The sequence below is a fragment of the Schistocerca piceifrons genome, chromosome 1, assembly GCF_021461385.2.
Source record: "Schistocerca piceifrons isolate TAMUIC-IGC-003096 chromosome 1, iqSchPice1.1, whole genome shotgun sequence".
Classification (NCBI taxonomy): Eukaryota; Metazoa; Arthropoda; class Insecta; order Orthoptera; family Acrididae; genus Schistocerca; species Schistocerca piceifrons.
Window position 1 is genome coordinate 1,143,218,010 of NC_060138.1, and position 12,159 is coordinate 1,143,230,168.

The following is a 12,159-nucleotide window of genomic DNA, read 5'->3' on the forward strand; positions in this document are numbered from 1 at the left end:
GTTTGTGTTTGTTTGTGTGTCTGTCGACCTGCCAGCACTTTCATTTGGTAAGTCACACATCTTTGTTTTTAGATATATTTTTCCTACGTGGAATGTTTCCCTCTATTATAATCATATATATATATATATATATATATATATATATATATATATATATATATATAAATATAATAGAGGGAAACATTCCACGTGGGAAAAATATATCTAAAAAGAAAGATGATGAAACTTACCAAACAAAAGCGCTGGCAGGTCGACAGACACACAAACAAACACAAACATACACACAAAATTCTAGCTTTCGCAACCAATGGTTGCCTCGTCAGGAAAGAGGGAAGGAGAAGGAAAGACAAAAGGATATGGGTTTTAAGGGAGAGGGTAAGGAGTCATTCCAATCCCGGGAGAGGAAAGACTTACCTTAGGGGGAAAAAAGGACAGGTATACACTCGCACACACACACATATCCATCCACACATGTGGAGTTTATCTATCATCTCCATAACGCTTTCGTGATTACTAAATGATCCTGTAACGAAGCGCGCTGCTCTCCGTTGGATCTTCCCTATCTCTTCTATCAATCCTACCTGGTACGGATCCCACACTGCTGAGCAGTATTCAAGCAGTGGGCGAACAAGTGTACTGTAACCTACTTCCTTTGTTTTCGGATTGCATTTCCTTAGGATTCTTCCAATGAATCTCAGTCTGGCATCTGCTTTACTGACAATCAACTTTATATGATCATTCCATTTTAAATCACTCCTAATGCGTACTCCCACATAATTTATGGAATTAACTGCTTCCAGTTGCTGACCTGCTATATTGTAGCTAAATGATAAGGGATCTCCCTTTCTATGTATTCGCAGCACATTACACTTGTCTACATTGAGATTCAATTGCCCTTCCCTGCACCATGCGTCAATTCGCTGCAGATCCTCCTGCATTTCAGTACAATTTTCCTTTGTTACAACCTCTCGATATACCACAGCATCAGCCGCAAAGAGCCTCAGTGAACTTCCGATGTCATCCACAAGGTCATTTATGTATATTGTGAATAGCAACGATCCTACGACACTCCCCTGCGGCACACCTGAAATCACTCTTACTTAGGAAGACTTCTCCCCATTGAGAATGACATGCTGCATTCTGTTATCTAGGAACTCTTCAATCCAATCACACAATTGGTCTGATAGTCCATATGCTCTTACTTTGTTCATTAAACGACTGTGGGAAACTGTATCAAACGCCTTTCGGAAGTCAAGAAACACGGCATCTACCTGGGAACCCATGTCTCTGGCCCTCTGAGTCTCGTGGATGAATAGCGCGAGCTGGGTTTCACACGATCATCTTTTTCGAAACCCATGCTGATTCCTACAGAGTAGATTTCTAGTCTCCAGAAAAGAGATTTCTAGTCTCCAGAAAAGGTATGGAGGAGGATCCATGTGCTAACAACATCCATATGGACCACATGCAAGCCCTTAAAAGACTAAGCCGGGTCCAAAAGAAAGCATGGAACCCATGAAGGGTCGGTGAGTGAGTGTCAGTAAAATGAGATTCCTGGAGAATGGCACAAGCTGCTGAATAAAAGGAAACAAGGGATTGTAACTCTGGTAAGTGACAGTAGTATCCATTACAGTTCCATTGAATAAACACAGACTGGGGATCCAAATGGGAGGAGAATGGGCTAGCAAACCACACCACCAAGATATCATCCATCACCAACAAGGACGTGGTCACATCCAGAGCCAACCACGCCACCAAGTAACCATACATCACCAATGAGGACAGGGTCACATCCATAAATAAGAGGTCAGACTCAGGTTGCAAGAGGTAGGGGGGGGGGGGGGGGGGGGATGGCACCTCAGGGAGCAGCAGAGGGGCTTTGTCCTTGGACATGTATTTCTTCTTCCTCTCTTTTGTAGGCCAAGAAGGGCAGGGCACAGAGAGAGGGGGGAGAGAGGAGAGACAGAGAGACAGAGAGAGAGAGAGAGAGAGAGAGAGAGAGAGAGAGAGAGAGAGAGAAGAGAGAGTGCAGGCTTCTGCACGATCTGGAACTGAGAAAAAGCGAGTGGCCTTAGGGTGCAAGGACTGTGTGTCCCATGGCTGAGTTGTGGCAGCAGGCCTCTGGCCTGGGAGGCACCAGGATGAGGAATCCCGGGACAGAGCCCCCATCACTGGCGGGCACTGAAGAAGGGGGACACTCCTCTCACCCGAGTGGGGTAGTGGCACCCAGAGACAGAGCATGGGAACTGTAGGGGAAGGGGAGAGGAGAGAGGGGCAGGACTGGGGTGAGGAGGAGGGAGGAGGGGAAAAGGACGTAACAGAGTCAATACTAGATGTTGTTGACACAGGGTGAAGACAATCACATATCTGACGAGCCTCAATGTAGGATAAACAATCAAGGAACTTCTGCTCCTGTATCATCTTTTCCTTCTTATCAACCGGGCAATCTGGAGCATGACGACTGACAGTTGCAACAGCACACACAGGTGGCGAACACAGGAGTGTCCACATTCACCCCACAAATGGTTCTCCATACAGTGGAAAGATGTGTGTCCAAAACATAAACACTGAAGGTTGGTTGGTTGGATTAAAAGAGGGGGACAGGGACCAAACTACGAGGTCATTAGTCCCTTGTTCCGAATAAAACAATGCCACAAGTGTGAGAATAAAATGAACGAGACTGACAACTCAAAACAGAATGAAAGGAAAAATCACAAGAACGATGAAGGGCAACAAGCATGTAAATAGACAAAAGGGGACAAGAAAACCGCAGAAACAACAAAGCAGATTACCATGGCTGGCTGAACATGAGAATAAGAAAGGACAAGCCAGCCACTCCACAACACATTAAAACCTCCACCCAGGAAACACTAGGGTGGAGGACACAGAGGGAGAAAGAGCATGTGCTAAAACTTGGATCAAATGATAAAACCCACAATCACAAATAAAACGTAAAACTTAATCAGTCGATGATGTGTTGTCAGATAAAATTAGTGGCAACAAGTCCGGTAACCCAAGATTTCGTTGCTGGGCAGTCAAAGTGGGACAGTGCGCCAGAATATGGGCTACTGTCAACCGGGCACCGCACTGACACTCAGGCAGGTCTTCACGGCGCAGGAGGTAACTGTGGGTCGCCCAAGCATGGCCAATGTGGAGCCAGCAGAGGACAACTGATTCGATGCGAGAGGCCTGCATGGAAGACTTCCACACATTCATAGTCTCCTTAATGACATGCAGTTTGTTGTGTGTACTGTTATGCCACTCTGTCTTCCAAAGCCAAAAACCCCTACGGCATAAGGCAGAGCCCAGGTCAGGTTCAGAGATGCCCATCTCCAGAAGCGGTTTCCGTGTAGCCTATTTGGCCAGCCTGTTGGCAAGTTTGTTGCCTGGAATGCCGACTTATCCTGGGGCCCACACAAACACCACTGAACGATGGGACCAGTCCAGGGCATAGATGGACTCCTGGATGGATGCCACCAAAGAATGGCAAGTGTAGCACTGATCGATAGCTTGTAGGCTGCTCAAAGAGTCAGTACACAGAAGAAACATTTCCCCAGGCCATGAACGGATATACTGAACTGCATGAGAGATGGCCACCAGCTCTGTAGTGAATACACTGCAGCCATCGGACAAGGAATGCTGTTCAAAATGGCCTCTGTAGACATAGGTGAAGCCAACATGACTATTAGCCATCGAGCTTTCGGTGTATACCAGTTCATAGCCCCGGACAAGTCAAGAATAGAGTGGAAGTGACAGCGGAGAGCAGCAGGAATAACTGAGTCCTTAGGGTCATGGGAAAGGTCCAGATGAATCTGCGGACTAGGTGTACACCATGGAGGTGTACGCAGATGGACCTGGATGGGAGGTGGTAAAGGGAAGGACCCCAGTTCAGACAAAAGGGATCACACACGAGCCACAATCGTTAGCCCTGACCTGAGCCACCGATGCGGGAAATGAACTGCCAAGGGTAGAAAAAGGAGACAGTAATTTGGATGCTCAGGAGAACTATGAATGTGTGCAACGTAACTGGTGAGCAGTTGTGCACATCAGATCTGCAATGGAGGTACTCCGGACTCCACCAGGACACTAGTCACCATACTCATTCTAAAAGCTCCCGTCGCTAGGCGAACGCCACAGGTGCACTGGGTTGAGTACATGCAATGCTGAGGGCGCCACCGAACCATAAACCATACTCCCATAGTCAAGGTGGGATTGAGCAAGGGCTTTGTAGAGATGCATCAGAGTAGAGAAATCTGCACCCCAGTTGGTGTTGCTGAGGCAGCGGAGGGCATTGAGGTGCTGCCAGCACTTCCGCTTAAGCTGATGAATGTGAGGTAGTCAAGTCAATTGGGCATCGAGAACCAGTCCTAAGAGTCGATATGTCTCCACTACAGTGAATGTATCGCCATTAAGGTAAAGTTCTGGTTCTGGATGAACGGCACGACGCTGACAGAAGTGCATGACACATGACTTAGCGGCCGAAAACTGGAAGCTGTGGGCGAGAGTCCATGACTGCGGCTTCTGGATGGCTCCCTCCAGGCGCCGCTCAGCAACACCAGTGCTGGTGGAGCAGTATGAAACACAGAAGTCATCTGCATTCAGAGAGGGTGAGACAGATGGCCCTACAGCTGCCTCTAGACCGTTAACAGCCACTAAAAATAGTGATGTACTCAATACAGAACCCTGCGGAACACCATTCTCCTGGATATGGGGGCAACTATGGCAGGCACCAACTTAGACACACAAAGTAAGGGGTGACAGGAAATTCTGGATAAAAACTGAGAGCGGGCCTCAGAGACCCCACTCGTGTAATGTGGCAAGGATATGATGTCACCTGGTGGCGTAATATGCTTTGCATAGATCAAAAAAGACGGGAAGAAGGTGTTGGCGTCTGGAAAAGGCTGTTCTGGTGGCAGCCTCAAGGGACACAAGATTATCAGTGGTAGACCACCCCTGGCGGAAGCCACCTGACATGGAGCCAGCAGGCCACGTGACTCCAGGATCCAACCCAACCGCCGACACGCCATATGCTCCAGCAGCTTACGAACCGGACAGCTATCCACATCAACTGGGTTTTTGCAGGTTTGAGCACCAGTACGACGGTGCTCTCCCACCATTATGATGGATAGACGCCATCGCACCAGATCTGGTTGAAGATGACAAGGAGATGGTCCTTGTAGTCAGACGAGAGGTGTTTAATCATCTGACTGTGGATCTAATATGGCCCAGGAGCTGTGTCAGGGCAATGTGCAAGTGCACTGAGGAGCTCCCACTCCATAAATGGGGCATTATAGGGATCACTGTGGTGTGTAGTGAATGAGAGGACTCTCCTTTCCATCTGCCGTTTGAGGGTGCAAGAGGCTCAAGCATAGTGCTCAGCAAAGCGCTCGGCAATCGCATTTGCGTCGGTACATAGCACACCATTGATGGTAATGCCAGGGACACGTGTTGGGGTCTGGTACCCAAAAAGACGTCTGATCTTTGTCCAGACTTGGGAAGATGACATGTGGCAGCCAATGGTTGACATGTACCTCTCCCTACACTCCTGTTTCCATCATTTTATAGCTGGCCTACACGGGCATGGAGCAGCTTAAAGGCTATCAGATGCTCTAGGGAAGTATGTCGCTGTAGAGCTCGCCCACACTCTGTAATTGCCTCAGCGACTTCCGGTGACCACCATGGGACTGTCTTTCAATGGGCGAACCCTAAAGAGCGAGGTATCGCGTTTTCTGCCGTGGAAACGATTGTGGTACTTACCTGCTCAACCATCACATTGATGTTACCATGTGGGGGAGAGTCAACTTGTTTAAAGCCCATCTGGCAGGTGTCCGCGGGCCTGACACCGAGGCAGTGACAGGAATATGGGGAAGTAGTCACTACAACACAGGTCGTCAAGTTCTCTCCAGTGAATAGATGGGAGAAGTCTTGGGCAGCAAATTGATGAATCAATGGCTGAGTAACAACCTCGAGCCACACTGAAATGTGTGGTAGCCCCAGTATTTAAGGGACAGAGGTCAAACTGAGACAGTAAAGTTTCAACATCTTGGCCTCAGCCAGTAAGCATGGTGTCACGCCACAAGGGGTTATGGGTATTAAAATCTCCCAAAAGTAGGAAAGGTTTAGGGAGTTGATCAATCAGTGGAGCTAATATATTCTGGGGTACTGCACCATCTGAGGAAAATATACATTGCAGACAGTTATTTCTTGTGTCGCCCGTATTCTGACAGTGACAGCTTCAAGAGGTGTTTGAAGGGGCACAGTTTCACTACAGACTGAGTTTAGGACATAGATGCAAACTCCATCTGACACTCGATTATAGTTGCTACGGTTCCTGTAATATCCCTTATAGCCATGGAGGGCAGGGTTCCACATTACTGGGAAACAGGTTTCCTGGAGGGCAATGCAGATAGCAGATGTAATGCTTAACAGTTGCCGTAGCTCAGCCAGGCGGCGAAGAAAACCACCGCAATTCCACTGGAGGATGACATCATCGTGAGACTGGGAAGGCATGGAACATTCAATGAGGTAGTTTACACCTCAGGGTCACCTACTGCCACCGACTTTTTGCCTGAGCAGTCTATATCCATTGTGTCTGAGGGTCTGGCAGGATCTAGGTCCTCAGCAAATGACAGAATCACCACCTCATCCGCAGATGCAGAGCTTGTAAGTAGCGGTGGTGTGGGTGCCACCGCAATTCCCTTGGTCTTGGGGACCTTCTTATTGGATTTCCCTCACTGCTCCTTGGGTTTCCCTGGCTGTGAGGACTGATTCAGTCTCCGGGACTGAGGATGAGTGTTAAGCCCTACGACCAGCTGCTTTTGGGCTCTTCAGCCACTGGTGGGTGTCATCTTTCCCACTAGTAGAAACCTGGGAAGAGTGTGTCCCATGGGACCCCTTCCCAGTGAGAAGAGCCGAAGAAGACATACGCTTCTCCAGCGCAGAAATGGGGAATGATATACCCGATGGTTGGGGAGGGCGTTGTTCCTGAAGTAGGTGGTGCGGGAGCAACAGGGAGGGAAGTGCCCCCCATCATCAAGGGGGCCGATGTAGTCTTCTGGATCTGAGAGGTGACGAATGTGAGGAACTGATGGGATGACAACTGTTCTCATAGCAGTGGTGAAAGAGGAGGTCATAGCCACAGGATGTAGGAGCTCAAATTTCCTCTTAGCCTCAGTGTAGGTCAGTCAGTCCAGGGGGGTCTTACATTCAATGATTTTCCTCTCTTTCTGTAAAATCCTGCAGTCTGGCGAGCAAGGTGAATGATGCTCTCCACAGTTGACACAGATGGGAGGTGGGGCACATGGAGAATTGGGATGCGATGGATGTTCTCAGTCTCGACAGGTTGGGCTGGAAGTACAGCGGGAAGACTTATGGCCGAACTTCTAGCACTTAAAGCACCACATCGGGAGGGGAACAACTTGGGGTCGTATTTCTTAGCATTAAAGTTAGACTTTGCGTCCTTAGAGACTGCTGGCCCCAGACCACTGGTAAGAGATGATGTACTGCACTTCCTGGCGTGTCATCCGCCCTGATGCCACCCACTCTTACCAGGGGCCCTTCCCACGGGCTCCACCCAGCCGCAGTTTAGGCCACCTGGCAGGATTGCCACTGCCGCGAGTCCCGATGCCCCAGGGTGACAGGCATCTACTCCTTGGCATAAATGGGCAGTTAATGGCACAGGCATCAGCAGAGCGACCCCTATGTTGTCAGGGGGCTACAACCAACAGGGTACATGAGGGCCCCACCACAACGGACTGGCTACCGTGCTGGATATGAGGTGGAAAGAAGTTCATGGTCATCGTTGGCACAGAAAGTGACAGTGCATGGTGGAAAACACACTCAGGAAGGTGTCCTCGTCCAAGCGAGAGAGAATGGGCAGGACCGCAATGTGACGACGAGAAAGTGGGCTAAAAATCTCAATGCATGATGGACACGATGCACCATGTAAGGCGCCCTTCCCCAATTGACTCGCTGTTTTGGAAAATTTTTGAAAGATGGAGGTCAATCCCTACAGGGGACCATCACATAGAGGCCAAAATGTGTGAGACTCCTTTTAGTCACCTCTTGCAACAGGCAGTAATTCCTCGGCCTATTTTAACCCCCAGACCCACAGGGGGCATAAACACTGAAGGCACTTCATGGGTGGCAAGACACGTGGCTTCACATCACACTGATAAACTGCAACCCTGACCTTCTACTCTTCTACTTCTCACTCAAATGCCAGAGCAAAAGCACCATATTGATACTATTGTCCTTACGACCTTTCTAAACAGGTCAAACAAAATGATTGGCCTGGAGATCACCATCAGTTTGAAGGATGAGGTCCCTATCAAAAATGACTTCACCAAACTTGACTTTGATATTTTTCATAAAAAATAATGGCTTGGTGCCGGTCAAAGTGACCTATCGGTCCTAGTGCAGACCAAGTAGCAGGGAAAGTGTTTCACGCAAAGCCTAGCCCTCATCCAAGGGTGTAGTCAGGGCAGGGAAGGACGCAGAGTCATAAGAAGCAGCATTAAATGATCCATTGCCAACCAAAGAGATGACCATAGAGGAACGGCCAGGTTTTTGGAGCTCTTCATATACATAGCGTCTGCACTGATACCACCCACTCTGATCAAGGGCTCTTCACGTAATCACCACCCACCCACAGCAAGGGCTCTGGCCTTTGCCGGGATTTATGATACTCCTAATCAATCACTCACAGGGAGGCAACAGCTCAGGTATCAGAAGTATGATCCCTTCATTGCCAGGGGGATTCAGCCAGAAGGGTACATAACAGCACCATGACATGGGGTGACTATGACTACACAGGGAGGAAGGGGGATGGGGGTAACAGAGGGAAGGAAGAGGGAAATGAGTGGGGAGAGGAATCCACGCCATAGTTGCTAGGGAGTGAGTTCTCGCCCAAGCCCTCACAGTATGGAGGAAAAATTTAGAAGTTGATCTCAAATCCCAAAGGGGGATCAAAAATGCCAAAAATGGATAGCGAGAAAGAGAAAGCAATGGGAACAAAAACCAGAAGGAATACAACAAACCAGGTTTATATCCAGGTCAATGTAAGTAAGAACACAGAGGGGGGAAGGAGCAAGGACAGGGAGGGAGGGTGACGGGAAAGGAAATGCAGCCCAGAAAGGATAAATGAGCTGCAATAGCTTGGGTCCCCATGTGTGCCACATAAGAACTCACGAGAGTCATGAGCTGCCTTGGTGTGTGTGTGTGTGTGTGGGGGGGGGGGGGGGGGGGGGAGGCCGGAAGGCTGGAGGACCAACAGAAGATGTGTGGGAGGGACAGTTACCCCTGGAACAATTCCTTTTATGTATTACAAGTACGTGCCATGATTTTTTGAATTGTGTTACACATGGTGTTCTGAAATGCCCATTACGAACTTCTAAGTCTTGTATAGGGGAGAGAATATATAGTATTCTGAGCAGGAAACTATGTCCAGAAATGTACCATTTCCATGCTACAGTCATCTGAAAACATGTTTACTAAGTAGGAATGCAACATGGTGGTCATGGTGCAGGGTGGTTACATTGGATAAGCTGATGTCATTTAACACCTATCCTACCTCTCTGACCGGGCTGGAACCTCATTCACATGTGCCTGTGAGTGTTAGAGCAGCATGGTTGAGTACACATTTGCAGAATACACCAACATGATCCTTCAGAATGGCGAAGCTCAGTGACAATGGAAGAGTTACTCATTGCCTTTATCAAGATCATTCTCCACAATGTCCCCCTCCATCGCATACCCTTTTTGTCACAATTACGCAACAGCTTTGAGAAATGGTACCTTCACCATCAGCAGGCATGACTCTGGTGCTACGAGGAGATGTCGCACACCCAAACTGCAAGAGGCCATATTGCTTCATGTTCGCTATTAATGAGTGGAACTGTAACACAAGTGATGTACGTGGTCACACCTGATCAATTACTTTTAAAAGTGGTCAAATTACGAAATTTTTATCTACTCACTACCTTCTATAAGTTCTTGAAGTTTGTAACAGGAATTTTCAAACATCTTTTATATAACTTCTTTGTCTACCTTGGTTATATTTTTATATGATTTTATATATGTTCCTTGATGCTAGCACAATATCTTGACATATACATAGATGTGATTCGGTTACTGTAAATTGTCAATCTGTGTTTACTATAATTATATACAATACGTAAATTTCTGGATTTATCATGAAGAAGACATTGGCATCTGTTAAAATAATACTATGTATCCAAAATGAAATTTTCCCTCTGCAAGGGAGTGTGTGCTGATATGAAACTTCCTGGAAGATTAAAACCATGTGCTGGACTGAGACTCGAATTCGGGACCTTCGCCTTTCATGGGCAAATGAGGAAGGGTCGTGAGTTGTTTTGAGTAGCTCAGTGGTAGAGCACTTGTGCACGAAAGGCAAAGGTCCTGAGTTCGAGTCTCAGTTCAACACAGTTTTAATATGCCATGAAGTTCCAATACTAAGTATGTTTCTGTAACATACTTCCTATACATTACACAACTGTATAGCCAAGGTCTACAGACTTATAATATTCCTAATTTTGCAGGCTTTTGAAAATGACAAATTAATTTGTCGAAACCAATAAAGAATGATAACAATATATTTGCAAATGATGACTGAATTTTATTCTGAAAAATATATACTACAGTGGCTGAAAATTACGACCATAAGTAAAACAATACCTCTATATGTTTTTCTAACTCTAAGCATTTCACATAACTAAGGAATCTTCACAATTTATTAAGATGCACATTAAAACCCACTCTATTTCAAGTGAATTTGCATGAATGAAATTTGGTTTTTGCCTTCATTGGCATGCTGACTGCCTGGTTCTGAGAAAAATGATAATTTTTTCTGTCACCCTCTCCTCCCATTTCATTTCCAAGGAAGTCAGTCTTAACTGTATGACTTCCCAAACAATCCATAGCTATAGGTACAAATAATAACTTGTCCACTTTGTACTAACTAATTTGAAGCAAACTCTCATGTTAGACAGCTCCATTGGTTCGCATCAGTAACAAATTGATTTTAACTGAGATTAAACACCTATAAAATTTCACACAATAAAAATATTGGTTTATATGTTGGATTGTTCTATGTGTAAACAACCTTTCAGTACAAGATGGCAAAAGTATAATTATTCATTTCTGATGCCACAAACAAAGTTTTCCTGAGAGAAGCAAATGGAAATGGTGGTAAATGTAATTTTCATTAAGTAAGGAATGGTGTTTTGTAATCAATTAACTAAATAGTAACTTGCACTCTGATTGGGATTGCTAATTTTTAGAACCCTGAATGTAAAAAGTTGTCTAATTTGTATACCTTCATTTCTTACTGCCTTGCAGAGCACTATACTGGGACAATTCGGGTACACAATACATGTTGTAGAATCCAACTACCTCAAAGCAGAGCTTTGTAAATAATGGCAAATACGGAAAATCTAAACCAATTTAAAAGGAAACGGAAAGTTAAAATTGTTTGGTCATACAATGGATCAGTGATTCTTACCTAAGACGTATGTCTTCAGATATATTGCCACGTTTATCAACTACTTCACAAAGTAAGGAAAGGAATTCTTCAACACTTTCACTTGCCACTGACACGTGATACAGTGTTAATGTTTTCACTGCTACAATCTGAAATAATGGAAACAAGTATAGTTATTATCATTACACAAGCTACCAAATTAAACACAGATGGATGTTTTCAATCTAATGTACTGCAATAATCTATTACGTTCTACAAATTTCAGTGAAGTGACCATCAAGAAAGTAGACACCTCAAAGTCACACCCACACTCTGCAGCCCATGGGCGCTAAGCGCCATGATTTGATTGATTGATTTTTTTATTAGTCCAGTTATATCATATAGCCAAAATTGTACAATTGATACTGGACAGGTCAAAGAAAAATTGAAGTAATACATAGACTTAGCAAATTGTAGCAAATTAAAATTAGATGCATATTGTTACAATTTAATTTGCCCACCACATTGCTCCCCTGGTGCATGTACATTGTTGACAGTGAATGAGGTCAGTACCAGCCGAATGTTTAGTGTTCCCATGCAGTATCGCATGTTAACATGTGGTTTTAGTCTCGCATGGAATGGTACATTGATGTAGAGAGCGAAATGCAGGAACAAGGGCCTAC

The 12,159-nt window shown here is 45.9% G+C and overlaps 1 protein-coding gene across 1 annotated transcript in view; it reads right to left on the reverse strand.

The window, feature by feature from the left end:
- The window catches only part of LOC124801232, a 150,464-nt gene that overhangs the window by 102,701 nt on the left and 35,604 nt on the right, over positions 1–12,159 (reverse strand). The window contains exon 3 of the mRNA XM_047263058.1: positions 11,519–11,646. Coding sequence (XP_047119014.1) covers positions 11,519–11,646 — 128 coding nt within the window. The remainder of the gene's footprint in view (positions 1–11,518; positions 11,647–12,159) is intronic.